Source organism: Furipterus horrens, unplaced genomic scaffold (genome assembly GCF_987537825.1).
Source record: "Furipterus horrens unplaced genomic scaffold, mFurHor1.1.pri manual_scaffold_11, whole genome shotgun sequence".
Lineage (NCBI taxonomy): Eukaryota > Metazoa > Chordata > Mammalia > Chiroptera > Furipteridae > Furipterus > Furipterus horrens.
In genome coordinates this window covers 24,889,194-24,909,543 of record NW_028327181.1, presented here as the reverse complement: position 1 = coordinate 24,909,543, position 20,350 = coordinate 24,889,194, and the positions used below count along the sequence as shown (strand labels likewise).

At 42.3% G+C, this 20,350-nt stretch overlaps 1 protein-coding gene across 4 annotated transcripts in view; it reads right to left on the bottom strand.

Moving 5' to 3' along the window:
* Window positions 1-13,639, bottom strand: part of APLP2 (amyloid beta precursor like protein 2) — a 69,638-nt gene extending 55,999 nt beyond the window's left edge. For all 4 annotated transcript variants that reach the window (XM_090291996.1, XM_090291997.1, XM_090291998.1 and 1 more), the window contains exon 1: window positions 13,439-13,639. In XM_090291996.1, the coding sequence (XP_090148122.1) occupies window positions 13,439-13,624 (186 nt within the window). In that variant the 5' untranslated portion in view covers window positions 13,625-13,639. The remainder of the gene's footprint in view (window positions 1-13,438) is intronic.
* Window positions 13,640-20,350: the final 6,711 nt, after the last annotated feature.

Sequence of the window (20,350 nt, the reverse complement as noted above, 5' to 3'; positions counted from 1 at the left end):
GTCCAGGATGGTGGCAGCACAGGTGGACGTTGAACGCATCTCCTGCCATGAGCAAACTCAAATACACAGGAATGTAGAGCAAGGCCTCCCGTGAGACAAACTGAAGGCTGAATGAACAGCTTCTGCACAACAAACAAGGGACTAGAGGAGGTGGGAAACTGCGGGAGCTGCTTGGGCCTCTGGAGCACCATTGTTACGTCCCCTCCACTTAGATAGGGTTGGCAGGAGCTCTACCTGGGTGCCTGCATGGTCAAGTGCAGGTCGTTCCCAGCTACGTTACCCGGAGCCTCTTGGCTCCAACAAAGGGAACAAACAGGAACAACAGGCTCGTGGCCTCCCTGCTGGGGACCAACCCAACCTGGAAAGCTAGTGTCACAGGCACCACAACAAAACTATTCTGCTCAAACTGGCTTCCCAAAGTTACCAGGCACATAATAAAGCCTATATAGAGGTCACTTCTACACGAGACCACTCTCTGTACAAGAGAGACTGTTTAGAGAAGGCTGAGGAGCCACAAGGTCTACGGGACTGTGGGAACACTCCAGCGCTGAAAGTGATTTCCACCCGCCTCCGCCTCCAACAGGGTGAGTGGCGGCTCTATCAGGGTGCGCTGGCCTGCCTGCAAGGTCACTAGAGCACATTCCCAGACACACTGCCCAAGCCCACTTCAGGTCAAACAGAGGCAGCAAGCAGAAGCAACAGGGCACTATTACATGTACCTGGCTTTCCCACCCAGGGCGGCTGCCCCTCACAGGCCAGTGCCCACACACCTCAGGCACCCCACAGGCCTGCCACAACCGGGGGCACACAGAGCCTACACAGAGGCCACTTCTCCATAAGGCCACTTTTTCAAGCTTGGAAAGACAGCTGTTTTGTCTAATTCACTGAACAAACATAGGCAGTCAAACATATGAAAAGAATCTCTCAAAACAAAGGAACAAGAAAAATCCCAGAATAAAACCCTAAAGAAATGGAGATAAATAGTTTCCCTAATAAAGAATCCAGGTCTTCTGGTCAAGAAGGTGGCTTAGGTAAACACAGCTCGCTTCTTCACACAACCACATCAAAATTACAACTAAAACACGGAACCATCACCCAGACCCGTAAGAAAGAGTTGAATGAAAGTCTGACAACTACGGATTTAAAGAAACCACATCCATCCAGACAGGTAGGAGGGGCACAGGTGCAGAAAGGGCTCATCCCTCACCCACGTGTGGTGGATAAAAACTTGGGAGGGCTATCCCGAAAGTGACAAGTCTCAGCCCCACACCAGGCCCATCAGCCCTTGTTTCCAGTGCCAGTAGGATAACCCCCCACAACTCTGGCTGCAAAAACCAGCAGGGATTGAGTCGGTGGAATTAACTGCTGGAGCCCCAAACAGTTCCTCTTAAAGAGCCCACACACAGACTCACCTACTCACACTCACTCCTTCTGAGCTCCATCACCGGGGCAGCAGCTTGAAAGGCACCAGTGGCATACAGGGAGGAACAGAAGTCTCTGGCATCAAGGCCAGCAGAGGCCATTGTCTTTTCTAAAGCCTCCACTCACAGAGCAGGCAAGCTGGCGCCATATCTGAGACTCCATCAACATGGCTAACACTGTTTCACCCACCCTGAAGATCCCCAGTCTCCACCCCACCCAACATACAGGCCCCTCCAAGCTGCTTTTCCATATGAATGGCTGGTCTTGGCTCAGGCTTCACAACTTCCTAAACCCTATCAAACAACGGCTGGCTTCAGCGAGCCCCAGGCCCAGCACAAGTAGCAACCATCTTAGATTGCTTTATAGCTCAGGCAGGGTGACCCCAGACAGAACACAGGTTGGGGCTGACCTTGCCTGCACCACCTGGAAAACCCCAGGGCCTGCACACCCAGTGGGAAGCTACAGACCTCACTGGAGCACCAACCACCACCCTGCCCCTGCACCGCTGATCCTCCACAGAGGGCGGAGGTTGGTGGTCAGTGGTCACAGCCAGTTCTTGTAGCTGACTGGCCTGGGGAAATCCCTCCAATTGATCTGCCAAGAGCAACCAAGGCTCAACTACAAGAGGAGGGTGTACTCAACCAACATGAAGGGTGCACTTCAAGTACCCAGCTTGGGTGACAGGGGAGGCTGTGCCACTGGACATCTACAACACTAGGCCACACTACCAAGACATGGAGTCAAAGCAGCTCTACCTAACACACAGAAACAAACATAGGGAGGCTGCCAAAATGAGGAGACAAAGAAACATGGCCCAAATGAAAGAACAGATCAAAACTCCAGATGAAGAACTAAACAAAATGGAGGTAAGCAATCTATCAGATGCAGAGTTCAAAACGCTAGTTATAAGGATGCTCAAGGAACTTACTGAGGACCTCAGCAGCATAAAAAAGGTCCAGTCAGAAACGAAGGATACAATTTACAGGGAAACAACAGTGAAGTCGAGTTGAGTCGATGAAATCAAGAATCAAATCAATGATTTGGAAATAAGGAAGCAAAAAACAACTAATCAAAACAACAAGAAAGAATTAAAAAGAAAACGTGGATAGTATAAGCAGCCTCTGCGATAACTTCAAGCAATCCAACATTTGCATCATAGGGTGCCAGAAGGAAACGAGAAAGAACAAGAAATTAGAAATCTATTTGAAAAAATAATGAAAGAAAACTTCCCTCATTTGCTGAAAGCGATAAGACGTGCAAGCCCAGGAACACAGAGACCCAAATAAGATGGGTGCAGTGAGGCCCACTCTAAGACACATCATAATTAAAATGCCAAAGATTAAAGATAAAGAGAGAAGCTTAAATGCAGCAAGAGAAAGCAGTTAGTTATCCACAGGGGAATTCCCATATGACTGTCAGCTGATTTCTCAAAAGAAACTTGCAGGCTATAAGGGATTGGCAAGAAACATTCAAAGTCATGAAAAGCAGGGACCTACAGCCAAGATTGCTCTACCCAGCAAAGCTACCATTTAGAATGGAAAGGCAGGTAAAGAGCTTCCCAGATATGGGAAAGCTAAACTAATTCACCGTCACCAAACCATTATTACATGAAATGTTAAAGGGACTTATTTAAGAAAAAGAAGATCAAAACTATGAACATTAAATAACAAACTCACAACTATCAACAACTGAATCTAAAAAACAACAACAACAAAACCTAAGCAAACAAGCAGAACAGGAACAGAATCATAGGTATGGAAATCATTTGGAGGATTATCAGCTCGGAAGGGGAATGGGGAGAATGGGGGGGAAAGGTGCAGGGATTAAGAAGCATAATTGATAGGAACAAAATAGACAGGGGGATGTTAAGAATAGTATAGGAAAGGGAAAAGCCAAAAACGTACACGCACGACCCACGGACATGAACTACAGGGGGCGGGGGGATTGCTGGATGGAAGAGGGGTACCAAGTAGAGGGGATCAAAGGGGGAAGAATTGGAAAAACTCTAACAGCATAATCAATAAAAAATATTTTAAAAAATTAAGAAGTAAAACCAAGTGATCTTCTTAATAATTGGGAAAAAAAGTGCTTTGACATAATTGAATATTCATTCATGACAAGACTCTTTGGCGAACTTAGAATAAAGGAGCTCTTCCTTAACCTGATACCTTTAAGTATCATATAGTGACACAGAGTTTCCCTGAATTTAGGAATTAGACAAAGATATCAGCTAATATCACTTCTCTTCAACATTTTGTAAAAGTCCTAGCCAGTGCAATAAAGCAAGAAAAATAAATAAAAGCTACAAAGACAGGAATAAACTAAACTGTCAAAATTCACAAAATATATTCAGGAATTTTCAAAATTACAGATGAATTATTAGAATTAGCATGATTCTCAGATACAAAATCAATTTGAAAATATCAACTGCATTTATTTCTACAACTACAAAAGATAACCAAAATAATTTTAAAGATGTCATTTTAAAAAATCAAATATGAGAAGACAGGTTATAAAGAAAAAAATAAAAATAAAAAATCAAATATCTATGAATAAATTTCACACCAAATGTACAAGGCCTCTATGCAAAACACTATAAAAACATTGAAGGTAGCCTTGACCGGTGTGGCTCAGTTGGTTGGGTGTCTCCCACAAAGCAAAATGTCCCTGGTTCGACTCCCAGCCAGGGCATATACCTGGGTTATGAATTCCATCCTCGGGTGGGCCGGGCACACCAATTGATATTTCTCTCCCTCTCTTTCTCCCTCCCCTCCTCTCTCTCTCTAAAAATAAATAAATAAAACTTAAAAAAAAATTTTAAAAACACTGAAGGTAATTAGAGAGGACTTAAATAATGGTATATGCCATGTTGCTAGACTGGAAAACTCAGTATTAGAAAAAAGTCTATTTTCCCCAATTAAACTACAGACTCAATGCAATCCCAATCAAAATTTCAACTGGTGGCTGTTGTTTGTTAAATGTGGTAGATGTATGTGGAAAGAAAAGGGTTAAAAAATAGTCAAGATATTACTGAAGACAACCAAGAGCTTGCTCTGGTAGACATAAAACCTTATTATAATGTACAGTCATTAAGACAGTGTGGACTTGGTACCAGGATACACAAGAAAGCAATGGATTAGTAGAGCCCAGAAACAGAGATATTCACAGCAAAGGTGTCATGAGAAAACAGAAGGGAAAGGACGGCCTGGACAACAAATGGAGCAAGCTGGATGCCATATCAAATGGGGTTAGACGTCCATACAGGAAAGATAAAAAGAGAACGACGGATACCTCATAACTAAACAAAAATCAGTTCCAGGTAAACTGCAGCTCCAAACATGACAGACAAAACAAAAGGCTTCTAATCTACAACACAGGAGAATAACTGTATGTCCTCAGAGTGGGAAAAAACTTACAAAATAGGCCACAAAAAAACATCTTCCATAATTTTAAATAACTGAAAAAACAATTTAAAAAGAAAACACACTGATAGATTAAGGAGAATTTTTTCTTTATTTATTTTTATTTTTTATTTTATTTATTTGTTTTTAGAGAGAGGGGAAAGGAGAAAGAGAGGGAGAGATACATCAATGTGTGGTTGCCTCTCACACGCCCCCAACTGGGGACCTGGCGTGCAACCCAGGCACATGCCCTGACTGGGAATCGAACCAGCAACACTTGGTTCACAGGGCAACGCCCAATCCACTGAGCCACAGCAGCCAGGGCCACACTGATAGATTAAACATTAAAATTGAGAGCTTCTTCAAAAGACATCATTAAGAAAGTGAAAAGGCAAGCCACAAAGAGAACAGCATTATCTCAATAACCTCAAACTGGAAACATCCCAAATGTCCATCAACAGCAAAACAAATCGTGATTTCTTCACACACAGTGGAGTACTATACAGCAATGGAGACAAATGAACCACAGCTACACTCAACAATAGACTCAAAAACATGTTTAGGGAAAGATGCCAGACACTTAGGAATACATACTGAAGGATTTCATTTACATAAAACTAGAGAAGAGAACAAACTAAACTACAGTGTTAAGGAATAAATGCTTAAGCAGTAAAACTATAAAGAAAAGCAAGAAGTAACTACAAATAATAAAAGTCAAACAGTTATGGGGGGGGTGGAGGGGGAACCTGTTCTATTTCTTGATTTCTTGACCTTGGTGGTAGCCGCACAAATATTGGTTTCATGAAAATACACGGAGCTATAAATATTTTTCTTTTGTGTACTTTTAAATTTTAAAACTCAAAAGCAGCCCTGACCAGTATGGCTCAGTTGGTTGGGCATCAACCCACAAAGCAAAAGGTCACTGGTTCGATTTCCAGTCAGGGCACAGGATGGAGTTGGGAGTTTGGTCCCCAGTCAGGGTGCGCCTACAAGAGGCAAACCAATCGATGTTTCTCTCCCTCTTTCTCCCTCCCTTCCCCTCTCTCTAAAAATACATAAATAAAATCTTTAAAAAAACAAAACAAAACTCAGAAATACCCAGCGGCTTCTGATCTCAGGTAGAGAAGGCAGGAAATGGTGCTTTGTGTGCTCAGCACATTCAGGAGTATGGGACTACTTTTATTCAACAGTTCAAGTATCTTAGGATCCTTATCTTCCAAAATTATCAAAAAACACTGTCAAACAATGAACAGTATGCTGATAAACCAATATTTATTACAACTCTAAGAGCCAGAGCAAGTTTCTTTGGAATCCAAAAGATGATAGGTGTCTCTTTCAGCATCCAAACATGAACGGGAATGCTAAGCTGCCAACTCAAGATAAGAGTCACTTCTGGAAAGGCGGGTTAATGGGATGTGGAAGACTTTAAAGGGCTTTCTATTGTAATGTTTTATTTCTGTATCTATATTTTCATTCTTTCAAAAAGAAAGGCTAAGGCAAATATGGAAGTGTTAAAATATAACAAAATGGGGTGGTGAAAATGAGTATCTTTTATACATTTACTATACTATGATGGAAATATTCATAACTAAAGGGAGTAAAATAAAAGGTCCTACACTCTTTTATCAGCTCATTTCTCCAGGTAAAAATTCTGCTTCAGCCTAAGCAAGTAATCTATTTAGCATTCCAGGTAAAAAGCATAAAATATTAAAAAATACTTATGTTCTTTATCACCACCACTGAATCCCATGTTTTCTTCTTCTCTAGGCTAAGACTCTCCCTTAGAGTCATCCATGTTTCATGTATCCACTGTCTCATGTCAGATTTGTCACCCACTTCACCATTCCAGCCATTCTATTCTGGATGGTTAACATCCCTCAAAAAAAAAAATGCCAAGATCCTAGTAACTGCACTGTGAGAGGTTCCTCCAATGTCTCGTTTTTGCCACCAACTTTCAATTCACAGATACTTCTGGTAAGAACTAGTTTTTTCTTTCTAGCTAGCCCAGCTACATCACTTCCCAAACGGAGAAGGCCCTTGTAGTAGGCAATGGGTTGTTATCTACCCAACACCCACAATCCTCTTTTCCAACAACATCCCGACCCGAAGTCTAAGTGGGCCACAGAGGTCCCAGTCCTCTCTGGCTTGGCGAGAAGCATCTGACACAATTCTGTCCAGTAAGAATTGAGGGGGTCTTGTGCTGGTGGGCTTTGAGCAATGTTTCTTCACTCTTAAAAGCATTTATACAAGAAGAGATAGTCTCTTCTTCCCCTGAACGATAACATCAGACCATGTCCTCCAGAACTGCAACATCCACGCTGCAACCACAAGGGTTTAGCTGAGGAAGACAGACGTGGTGAGCTCTCAACTCACCAACCCTACAACCACCGCACTCCGATGATGATTATCTTTTGTCTGGACAACAATCTCCTCCTAGTCATCTTGGTTACTCAATTAACCACTTCCTAATGTTCTATCAACTAAGCCAGTGATTGTAAATCTGGTGCTCATAGCCTTTTCGCTTCCAAATAACCCCATACCATGATTTTTATAAGACTCCCCACAGGGAGTCATATTTTCATAATTTATTTTTGCAGAATACAAAGATGAAACAAGCTTAGTAGTTTTTAAAAAAAGAACCTGAAGCCGTGGCTGGTGTGGCTCAGTGGATTGAGCATCGACCTGTGAACCAAAATGGTTGCCGGTTCAATTCGCAGGCCAGGTCCCCAGCTGGGGGCGTGTGAGAGGCAACCACACATTGATGTTTCTCTCCCTTTCTTTCTCCCTCCCTTCCCCGCTCTCTAAACATTAATAAAATCTTTTTAAAAGAACCTGAATATTAAAAGACATTAAAAGTTTTTTAAGCATCAGTCTGCAAGCCAAGTGTCGCTGGTTCGATTCCCAGTCAGGGCACATGACTAGGTTGCACGTCAGGTCCCCAGTTGGGGGCGCGAGTGAGATGCAACCACACAGTGATGTTTCTCTCCCTTTCTCCTTTCCCCCTCTCTAAAAATAAAATAAAACAAACAAACAAACAAATTAATTAATTTTTTTTTTTAAGTTTTTTAAAAGCCCTGACTGGGTAGCTCAGTTGGTTAGAGCATCATTCCCATACACCAGCATTGTAGGTTCGTTTGGTACTCAATTAGGACACATACGAGAATTAACCAATGAATGCATAAATAAGTGGGAGAACAAATAGGTATTTCGCTTTCTCTGCCCCCTCCTTCCTATGTCTAACATAAAAAAATAATAATAAAAAGCCATAGAAAAATGTAAAACTGTAAAGTCCCCTGTAACTACATTCTTCAAAGACATGTAGCTTCTATGAAATGAGTTTCTTTCAAAGAAAATATTCCTATCAGGTTTTTTGGTACTGGGAAAGACAGATCCACATAAAAAGAAATCTGCAACCAAAAGGGAAATGTTATGAAACATCGGATGCAGATGAAAGAAAGAACAACAGGACACAGATTCATACCCTGGCCCTGGTGCACGACCATAAACACTTGGCCTCTACTTACTCCCTTCTGAGGTGGAGGTAAGAATATCTACTTCACCAGACTGTTTGGGAACTTATGTAAGATAGTGTACCCGAATTAAGTTCTGTTGGGTTTTTGTGTTTGCTGGAGTTTTGTTTTGTTTTTCTCTGCTTGCACAGAAGAATCACCTGGGGAGCATTTGAAAATGAGAATTCCCAGATGTACTCAAGGAGAATCTCTGGGGATGGGGCCTAGAAATCACACACAAGTGCACTTAGCAGATAAAAAGCACTGTGTATTATTTGTTTTTCCTACTGTATTATTTAGTATCTAACACCAGTAGTGTGAATAACAAATGAAAACTCCTGTTTTAAAAATACATTAGTTATGTTTAAAGAGAGTTTATTAAAAAGACTTCATGGTCCTTCTGTAAGAAAAACTCTCTTAGCAAAAGTAATTATTAGCTATAGTTGACACAAAGGACTGGAACACATTTCTATTTGAATGCACCTCCATGGTTCACCTTCCATCTCAGGCCATAAATCAAGATACATGACATTAAATATAATTAAGCATTAGAGTAATCTGGTTGACCTCATGTTTCAAAAAAACAACTCATGAAAACTGGAGTGCGGGAAATTGCAAATTCTTCCTCAAAATGCCCCCCTCCAAAGAGACTATATAAATATTTATCCCTTTTTATCACACAGGTTACTATTTCCTTTTAGTAGTTCATTTTAGGACAAGTCAAAATAATAATTGTTAGGTACAAGTGTCAATATGCAATATATGCCATTTTATAAAATGTATGTACCTGATAGATTCATAAGGATATATACCACTAAAATGTTTACCTTAAGGTTTCCCTGGATAATATGATTTCAGATTATTTTTCATTTGTTATGCTTACATATATTTTTTTAAAGATTTATTTTTAGACACAGAGGAAGGGAGGAAGAAAAGGGGAGAGAAATATCAGTGTGCAAGAGAAACATCATCAGGTTGCCTCTCACACGCCCCTAACTGGGGGCGGCCTTGTTTGCAACCTAGGCATGTACTCTGACTGGGAATCGAACTGGTGACCTTTTTGTTTGCAGGACGACGCCCAATCCACTGAGTCACACCAGTCAGGGTTACATGTATTTTTTAATTTTTACAATGAACAGCACTACCTATATAATATCTATTCTGTTATTTTAAAAAGAAAGTGCAAAAGTCTGAGAATTCAGTAAGGGTAAAATAATATAATTAAAGACTCCTGAAAAGTTTTTAAGTTTTGATTTTCCAAAGTCAACAATACCAGTTAAGTTTAAAATTTTCATTTTTATTATCTGGAAAAAAATAATAACCCTTCACATATTACTGCCAAGAATTCTAAAGCTCTTTAGCTTTAAAAAATAACAATGTTTTCAAATGCTATAAAAGATATTATTGAATCAACTGACAAACTAGAATACAGACAGTATTTGATTTGATTATAGTATTGTATCAATGTTAAATTTCCTTAAATTGATAACCTTCCTAAGGTTATGTATGACAATGTCATTGGTTCTTAAGAAATACAGTTTTCAGGAGCAAAGGGGCATGATGTATGCAACTTAATCTCAGCTAGTTCAGCAAAAAATCCTTAACAGAATGAATGATAAAGCAAATGCTAAGTAGGAGAAACGTTAACAACTGGGTAAAGGGTAAGAGAGTTGTTTGCACAATTTCTGCAGTTTTTTTGTAAGCTTATAATTATTTCTAAATAAAACTTAATAAAAAATAATCAATAGAAGAAAAAATAAGCAAAATTGTGCTGAGAAAACACTTAAGAACACAGTGGATCAACTTCAAGCAAGAGTTTATTGGGGAGAAAAAATAGCAATATATTTTAAATTGTGGTAATAAAAACACATACAAGACTAACTTCAAGGAAGACATTAAATTAGCAATCCAGTAGAAATATGTGAGACCTACATGTAGTATTTTCTAGTAGCCACAGTAAAAATTAAAAGAAACAAGTGAAGCTAATTTTAATGTTTTACTTTGCCAGTGTCTAAATATTATCATTTCAATATAATCAATGTAAAAATTATTAATGAGCTATTTTACATTTTTCATACAAAGTCTTCAAAATCTGGTGTACATTTTACAATTACAGTACATCTCCACACAGATGCTAAATTTTCATATGAAATATTTGGTCTGCATTTATATTTCATAAAATGTACAGTTAAAAAAGTAGGTTCACATAACCAAGCTGTTTCAAACAATAGTTAAAAGTTTTCCAATCTCTGATTTGAGTATCAGTCTTTCAAAAAGTTAAAGTAGCCCTCATCACTGTGGTTCAGTTCATTGGGCATCATCCAGCAAAGCGAAAGGTGGCCAAACTCAATTCACGTCAGAACACATGCCTGGGTTGGAGTAGACAGGAGGCAACTAACCTGATCGATATTTCTCCCTCACATCGGTGTTTCTCTCCCTTTCTTTCTCCTTCCCTTTCCCTCCCTCTAAAACTAAGTAAGTAAAATCTTTTTTTTAGAGAACAACCTAAAAACATTCATTCTCAGGTCTAGGAAATAACATTATTAAAATAGTAAAAGTAAATGAAAATAAAACACAATGGAAAATTCATTCCTCAACCACACTATCCACAACTGCAAGGTCAGCGGCCAGCCACATGTAGCTGTTATGGGGCAGACAGGTTTAGAAGGTGAAACAAATCCCCTCTATGAAAGGAGGACCTAATTGTTAAAACTTAGTTTATCATATTTATCAAAAGATTTTAAATATAGTTATGATAAAATAAGGACCAATATTCCTATCAGAAGCACTGGTATCTCTCCAAATCAGAATCAGACATTCCCTATACCACCGCTCAGAAATATAGTAACACAGCCTTCTTTACTTTCTGCTGCAGGTGTCATACTTGGACTTTCCGGAACACTGGCCACCAAATGGCCTACTTTCTTCTAAATGTAGCAGAAAGAACTCAAGTTCTGGCTCTCAGAAGCCTCAATGTCCACTTCATACAGTGCTGAGTTCCAGCACAAATACCGTTTGAGAATCCCAAATGGGAGCGTGCACACAACAACAGGATTTGTCCCGGATTTAAAAAAGGAAGTGACCCTGAGTACGGAGGTGGGTTTTTCTTTTTAAACAGGTGAAAGAGATTAATTCACTCAACACCAAGCAACACTAAAGATTCTCCAGTTAATAATTCTGTGCCAAGCAATTTGATCAGGGATTTGGCTAGAATCTCTTTGGCTAATCTCAATAAAGACCTTACCAAAGACATCCAGATTTAGGCCATTCTCATCTAAATTAAGGCTTAGGCGATCCTTTGCCTGACAACAAATAAATAAAATCAAAAGTATACATAGGAATAAAATTCTGCCTGCCTGACAAAAGAAAAAAACATTTGAAAAATAATTCAGTGTGGGTAAAAATATAGTTCTTAAGAACAAAATTACCATAAAATAGCATTTAAATACCGTTTCTAAACAAAATCATGGGTAACAATCAAAATTTAATACACAACTAATTCTGATACTGATTCCTTCACGAAGCAGGAGGATGGTCTTTGAAACTGACGAATCCTTTATAGTGAATTCGCTAGTGCCTGAAGTTACTCATGCCCCTGGGAAGTGAGGTAAAGAGAGTGTGAACAATGGTTTTTGTAAGCTTTAGCATATTTGCATATTTTCTATGCAAAATCCTTTTTTCCCTTTCCCTTCCATCCCACTGACCTCGCTTCTTTTCCTGCGACATTATACCGGGGCTCAAAAGATACAAATCTAACCATTGTGTGTAATCTAAAATAATCGTAATCGAAAGCATTTTTATTTTTTCTCCCCTAAAGAATAATTTTTCCTAAAGCTTTAGGCAGAATAAATACAAACGTGTTAAGCCGTTCCATCTGAAAAAGTTTGTTATTTATTTTACTTATTTTACCCGTGGAAATACTTAAAACATTCTGTAGAACACATCCTAACTTGGGGTTTTTATTAGAAAGTCTGTCAATAACTATGTAATCAAATTCAGTCTCACTTCTCTCTGAAATTAGCTAAATACGCAGAAATCAATTGTAATTTTTAAAATAGCGAAGAGGGAAAATATAACCACCACCACCATAAACACCCATTCCAGTCCAACAGCGCAAGCGCCATGTCAAGAAGGCCGGTAAAAATCAAGCCCCACGCCCCCCCCCCACGAACAGAGGGGTTTCTGTGCAGCGGTAGAGTCCAGACCCGCTGCAGAGCCCACACCGACCCCAGCGCCTCGCCCGTTCCCGCGGCCTCAACTCCGGCGAATCGCCCACGAATCCAAGCCACGGAACCACCTCGCAGCACGATGATGTTTACAGGGTTATCAGATGCAGAATTACTTAAATTCACGCACCCAAAAAAGTAGGATTACAAAGAGTTTTTACCGTCCCTACTCGCGGAAACCCATTCTTACAAGGGAGCAGCAACACGGCCCCCAGAAAAGGGCTTCCCCTTTTAATCACCGAGGCAAACAGGTGCCAGTGCGGTGGACCTCCTGGAGAGAGAGGCAGCAGAGCAGGAAGCAGAGGGACACCGCGGCCGGCGCTGGAGCGCTCTCACCGAGCAGCCCAAGCGCGCTCGCCTGGCACCTCGGCACTTCCCGGGGCCAAGCCGGGAAGCTGCATCCCATAACCGAGACTCCCTCGCCAACAAAGGATGCATAAACCGCTTCCCGGGGGAAAAGCCCACCACCGTCCGCGGGGAGTGCGCTGCTCCCTCAGCCGGAGCCGCCTCGAGGTCCGAGACTGCGGACACAGGCTCGCATGGTCCGGGGAAGGACGCGGTGGGCGTATGGACCGCCCGGGGTCCCCCGAGGAGGCGGCGGGGTCGCGGGCGGGATGGGGGCTGGGGCGGCCGAGGCGGTCCGCCGCCCCCCGCAGCCCCGATGCCTTTCATTTGGCCTCTGCGTCGGCTGAGGTAGCCCGACCTCCAGCGCGGAGCACTGCATCAAGCAGGGGGGGGTAGAAGGGGAGGGATCGCCAGACCCGCCGCAGCGCCCGATCACCACCAACCCCCGCGCGCCCGCCCCCAGCCCACCCGCCCACAGGCCGCGCTCCCACGGCGGGTGAAAAAGACTGCGCTTGGGGGCTCGTTCGCTCCCCACCTCGATGTAGCCAGCCAGCGCTGAGGCGGGTGCCGTGAGCCCGAGCAGCAGGAGGACCAGGAACCTGCCCGTGGCCGCTGCGGCCGCGATCCCTGTGGCCGCCATCCCTCGCCGGGTCGCTCTAGCGCTCGGCCTGAAGCTCACACACACGAAACAAGGACGTTCCCCACCGCGACCCAGAAGCATCTGAAGCCCGTCCGCCGCCGCCCCGGGGGTTTTACAGCAACCGGAACTGACTTCATAAAACCACGCCCTTATTCTCCGCTGCCCAATGCCTGCCTGTAGGAGCTCTCCAAGACACCGCCTTTTGCTCAGCCCAGACCCAATCATGAAACAAAGGAGCCTGCTCCTCCCGCCCTCTCAAGCAGGGCTCCAGGCCCCGCCCCCAGGCCGCTGACAACCCCTCCCCGCCCCGACCCCGGTCCTGGAGGAGCGGGGTTGTGCGCTGGGGTGTACGTTGAGTGGCCCCTCTGCCCACCTCAGCCGGGGAAACAGCACGGAACGACTTTCTACACCCCACGCGGTTATCGATCCGCGCTGTGCTGCTCCGTCCGCCTGCAGCCTCCTGATCCGGGCACGCCCCGCTTCCCCGCCCCTACGGGGTATTTTTCAGATGCCTTGGATACCGCCCTCTTTTTAGTTCTGTAAAATGGTTTTATTAAAAACAGGATTAAAAAAAAACAGGTTAAAGTTTTCCCAGTCCTGGCAGGGTAACCGAAGGCCCTCCCCCGAAAGAGGGGGAGGGTAAATGAGGCAGTATCCTCCTCTCCCAACCCCTGCTCAGGGCGCGCCCCTTTTCCAGCGCGCGGCTCACCCGGAGCCGGCTTCGCTCTTTTCTGGCCGCGGTGATTGGCGGTGTTTTCCATGCTTTTGACCTCTCCTCTATTCCTTAGTCCTGATTCTTACCCTTCCTTCCCAGGACACTCCAGCCAGATTTAACTGTCCCCCACTGGAGACCAGTGGTGCAAGAGCCACATTCGACCTTAAACCCAGGTTCCCTTTCCTGTGTTATAGGAAAAGAGCATGTTTCTTTTGGAGGGTTAAAATCTCTAGCAAGAGAACTGCTTCTCTGTGCCTTCTTGCTCCACTGCATTTCCACTTTAACTGGGAACACGTTCTGCTGCCCCGTTTCACAAGCTCGCCACGACTTGACTTTCTTTCATGGGATTTATAACCCACCCTCTGTAGAATCCTTGCTAGTCCCTTTAGGTTCAACCAAATAAATAGAGAGCAGGGTCTCCATCCCAGAAAACAGTAGAAAGAGAGAGGCAGTCAGCGTCCATGGATTAAACAGAGTGGAGCAATGAGAACACTGGATTTTACAGCCTTGTGTGATACGCAGTTCCTGGTGGTTAAACAGGCTCTGTCCCATTCCCCGAAGACAGCCCGTACCTTTCCATCATAGCCCTTCCTTGGCCTGCAACGTCCACTCTCCAACACTTACCTGTGGAAAGCATTTGCATTTTTCCTCTACTCTGCTGGATATGTCATCATCACCTTTTGAATCCCCAGAGTGCTGTTTCCCATTATGGCTCTTTCTTGTTGCCTTAGTTATTTCCATTAGTTCTCTTACACCACTGATGGGATTTCAGTAAGTCATACCTCAGGACCCCCTCACAGTGGAGACCTCAACATGTTTCTGTAATGTCACTTGTCAACCTATGGTGGTTGGAACCAATTCAACACCAACAGCAATCCCCAACTTGGGGTGCAGTGAAGAAGGAAACTTTATTTCAGTGCAGAACAGCTCAGTGGTGATACAGCATGGCAGTGAAGACAGCACAGCTGTGGGGCAACTCTGGGGCCAGGCCACTCTCGATCGAGGCAGCTCTGCTCCAGTTCCCGGTCCCTGCCCTCCAGACTGCTCTAGCCGGGGTAACACAACCTTCAGTGCGAGCTGGCTTGAATAGACAGAAGTCCTCACCCCTGGCACACGATTGGCCCATCCTCATGCAAATGAAGACTCCAAATTCTCGCAGTCTGACTGGTCCAAAAGGCACTGTCCTGGTTGGTCAGAATAGAGACATTGTGATTGGTTGAAGCTGCGCAGCTCCGGGTGGTTGGGGAAAGCCTCCGTACTACTGGTTGAAATAGGATTCCAGGGACTCCTGTATAAGGGCTGGTTCGGGAAGCAGAAACTTCGGGAAGGCAGGCGGTTCAGCACACAGGTAGGTATGATATTTCAGTACCTACAGGTGGGAGAGACTCCTGAATAGAAATGTTTGTTAGGCTCTGTTTTGTTTGCTTTTGTTGTTTAGATTTGAGCCCAATTAACCACCAGGGGCCCTTCTTAGTAGGTATGTATCTTCTTTCTCAGGGTGCAAAGCAATGATGTTGGCTGGGTTCTGGTCCTAGTACTGTTGCTATGAACTTGAGTGTATCCTCCCCAAAGTTCACATATGTTGAAGCCCTAACCCCCACTGTGATGGTGTTTGGAGATAGGGTCTTTGGGAGGTCATTAGAGTTAGATAAGGTCCTGAGGGTGGGGCCCTCATGGTGGAATCAGTGTAAGAGGAGATGAGAGAGCTTGCTTCTCCCCTCACCCTTCCCCATACCTTTTCCACATGAGGACACAGTGAGAAGGAGGCCAGGAAGAGAGCTTTCATCAATGAACCATGATCTTGGACTTTCCAGCCTGCAGAACTGTGGGAAATAAATTCCTGTGGTTTAAGCCACCCAGTCGGTAGTAATTCATTATGACAGCTGGAGCTGACTAGCACAGCTGCATTACTGTGAGCAAGCCAAGCCCTTCAGCATTTGGACTCTCCTTCTCTGTCAAGTGTAAGCATTAAAAAGCCGTCTCACTTCACCCATTTATGTAATGCCATGAAAAGTGAATGTACAATAGTTGAATCATGAAGAAACTAAGGGATGAAGGAGGGTGAAGCAACACGTTACCAAGTATAAGTGTTTCCATAAAAGTATGTGTGGAGCCTTGACCAGTGGCTCAGTTGGTTGAGCATTGTCCTGCAAAGTGAAATGTTGCTGGTTTGATTCCCTATCAGGATGCATGCCTGGGTTGCAGGCCAGTCAGATCAATGTTTCTCTCTCTCTCTCTCCCTCCCTTCCCATCTCTCTAAGAATAAATAAATAAAATCCTCAAAAGAAAAAAAAAGAAAGGCATTGTTCTGTTGTGGAGCCTGGGGTGAGTTTTGTAGTCGCTCTGGGGCCTGTTTCCCTGCCCACAAAATCGGGAACTTGAACTCAGGAATCTCTAAATGCCTATGACTCTAAATGCTGAGAGAGAAAAAGCAGGTGAAATTTCTGAGTTCTGAGCAGTGGCCTCAATATTCATGCTTTTGGGACTGTATTCAAGATTGAGCTCTAATACCATGGGATACAACAAGGAAATATGGAAAATGATGTAGGGAGTTTTCAATCTAAAATTAGTTAGGTCCTAAAAGAAGTTTTTTGCATTTTCAGGTCACTGAAGGATCATTAGTAGGAGTTTATTGCCCCATTTATCAATGTTCTTGATTTTTAAATGTTACCCTTTTTATTAAATGACACTGAAAGGTTCATATCTAATCTTGCAATTCTCAAACAATAATTTTTCATGTTAAATATGATTATGCTAGTTATCAAGTCATTTGGAGAGAACTGTGTTTTCATTTTATCACCCTTTGTACATAAAAGTTTAAAAGTCCTAAAATAACCTGTTTTTTTCTGTCTTCTTAGAAATCAGACTTTCTCCTAAGAGTTCTCTTCCATATACACTTAAGATGTTCATGTTTCATTGCTGGGGGAAAAAAGTAAAGTTTATGTTCCTGAATATGTAGTTATATGAGCAGTACTCACTCATTCCTTAGACACTTGGTTATCCAACACCTAAGGAAGACCAGGCTAGGGTTGTAGCTCCCAAATCAGGATGCTTTTCCAAATTAACTGAGAAGATTTACAAAAAGGCAAATTCCTAAGCCCCTACCTCAGAAATCCTAAATCACTACAGCTAAGGTGATATAAAGGAATCAGATTTTTTTTTAACTCTCTCCAGGAAATTCTAATCCACTAATACTTTTGAGAGTTTGATTCTTGAATAGCATGAACCAGTAAAAAAAAAAATTTAATTGAAGTTGCTAATTTTAAATTAGGTTTTCCAAATGAAACATTAAATTAAGACACAACTGTATATTAAATGGTACATTAAAAAAAGAACATTGAACAAAAATTAAGTAACGTCATAATTTTAAAATTTTTAAATTATATACAGTGTGATTTTTTTTTTTTTCTTTTTTGACCACTCACTACATTGCCTTTGTTTTTTCAGTACAGATCAGAATGGTGAACACTTTATAATGAAACAGTCCAGGTCTCACATGGGTGTTGGAACATTACAGTAGGGGAAATAAATACAAATGGTTATATGCCTTGGCCATTGTCTATAACTGGTAGTCTTTAAATATGCCATATCCAGAATGCATCTTCCCCCCTGCAAAACCAATGTCCCATCCACAACTGACCCAGTATTTAACACTTGGTTCAGGTATCACCTGCTCATGTAAGTTTTCTTCTCTTCTTCTTCTATAGGACTGACTTGGTACACCTCTTTGTGCTCCCCAAAGCATTCTGTATCCACCTCTGATGCACTGTTTGTAAGATAAATACTAATCATTTAGTTTCTTTATCATCTCCTGAAGTATACCATGAGTCCCTTGAGGGAAGGAACAACGTTTTGTTTTGTTTTTTTCATTTCTGTCTCTTCGCAATCTAGCATAGCGGTTGTACTTAATAAGCATTCAAAAATAGTTGACGAACACTAACTACATGAGCTTTACAATCAGGCAGAGGGGACAAAACGTATACATGTATAAGTATAGTACTAGGTAGAAAGTCATAAATGGCCTAAGAGGAGAACTGCCTACATTTTTATTGAATTAGTTGGGTGACATTGGTTAATAAGAACTGCCTACATTTTGGGGGAATGAAGAGGAGGGAGTTGCTTATATCTGGCTGAGGACATCAGGCAAGGATCCTAGAGGAGATTATATTGAAGGTCTCCTGGGAATACACACAGGATGTGCATACAGCGTACCACGGGAGGACGAGAAGCAGGGAAGAACAATGTGAGCACTGGAAAAACATGAGACACGTAAGAGAAAATGTGAGTGTTTCGCTTAACTGGAGCACAGTATAATAAATAGCAAAAGGTAGGATGATAGGTAGTATCACCGCCTAAAAGATACAAGGAGCCATAGAAATCTTTGGACAAAGATATAACCAGAATTAGCTTTTAGGCAAATGGAGTGTGACAGCCATATGAGGAATAAAGGAGAGCCTAGATGCAAGGAGGCCAACTAGGAGCCTTTTGTGCTACTGGGGAAAGAATAAAGATGGGTAGAACTAAGAGAGGTACAGTAGGGATTGGAAGGGTGCAAAAGATAAGCATTCACCCCAGGAGTCAGTGAAAGAGAAGGGAAAGAGGAATAAAAAACACTTCAAGTGCTCAGACATGGTGCCTGGGAGACTATGATGATGACCATGTCATTGGCAGAAATGAGAAGACTGTGGGGTTAGGAGGACAGCCGAGATGATGAAATGCCAGCAAAATCTCCAGCATGAGATGCATAGTAATTGCTTTGGAAACAACTCACAGAGAGGTTGGAATTAGAATTAGAATTTGGGGAGTTACCTACACAAAAATTATTCATTAAATCCTCAAGATAGCCAAGGGGGCCAGCAACAAGAGAGCTACAAAGAAACCCAGAAGAGTACACTACTTTTCTATTTAAGTAACATTTATCACCACAGCGTAGCATCAAAAGCTAGAAAAGGCTAAGTTGGATGAGGACTGAGAAAAGAGCACTGATCTTGGAGACCATTGAACTTGGTCATTGGTCATTTTTCTTGTAAGGATAAAAGCTACTTGCAGGAAGTAAAGGTGTAAGTGGCTAGTGAAGAAGAGCTAACAAGTACAGTCTTCTCTCCCAAGATGTTACCTGTTGAAAGAGCAAACTGGTAGAGTGGCTTTTGTGGGGGATGGGTGGAGAGCTTTGTCATTGCTGTGGCTGTTTGTCATTGATAAGAAGACACTGGGGGAAAGGGAGAAACTGAAAATGCAAAAGGAGACCATTGAGATTTGTAAGATGAGTTTTGTCTTCATTTTGCAGATGAGGAAATGGAGGCTCAGACACGTTAAATAATTTACCCACAGCCAAAACCCAGGAACTAGCAGAGAAGGAAATTGAATCTTGGTTTGTGTGACTTCAGAGACTTAAGATCTTCCGCTCACATTATGCTAACCAACTGCCTACCAGATATCAGAAAGTATGAGTCTAAACAATCCCTCAGTGGAGACATGGAAAAGGTATCAATGACTGGCCGTTCTTTTTGCTTGCATTTTAGTGCAGCTTTGGGATATTCTTTAAAATCACACTTCTATTAATAAACAGGGAAGCCACTCTACAAAAATGTGACGAAGGAGTCAGAAAGCTACCTAGCTGTCCCATAGTTCTCTTCTGCCTAGAAGGCTTCTGTTTCCCTGTCACGGATGTTGAACAGGTGGAATCGCCTCTCAGAGGGATGTTGGGCTTGTAGCAGAACAGGTTTAACCTTATATGATTTATATCTTTACCACATGACTAGCCAATAAAAATTTAAATATTTTAATGTATATTCTTTTATCTACTTCCTACTGTTCTAGACTAAAACAAGGGATCTGGTTTGCAAACAAGTAGACAAAAAGATCGGCTACTTAAAATCAAGACAGAGCACCCAAATTCAGTAATGCCAGAGCAGGGTCTCGACATGGGAAAGAATCTAGCCCTATAGTATACATGCAAATATCTTTTGTTTCCAAAGATACTATTAGTTTAACTGGTTATGATCTGGGTATGTAGCTGTGTCTGAAATACAAGGCTTGAAAAAGAATTTTAAACACACTACACATGTACTAAATTTTGTTTTGCTGATAAA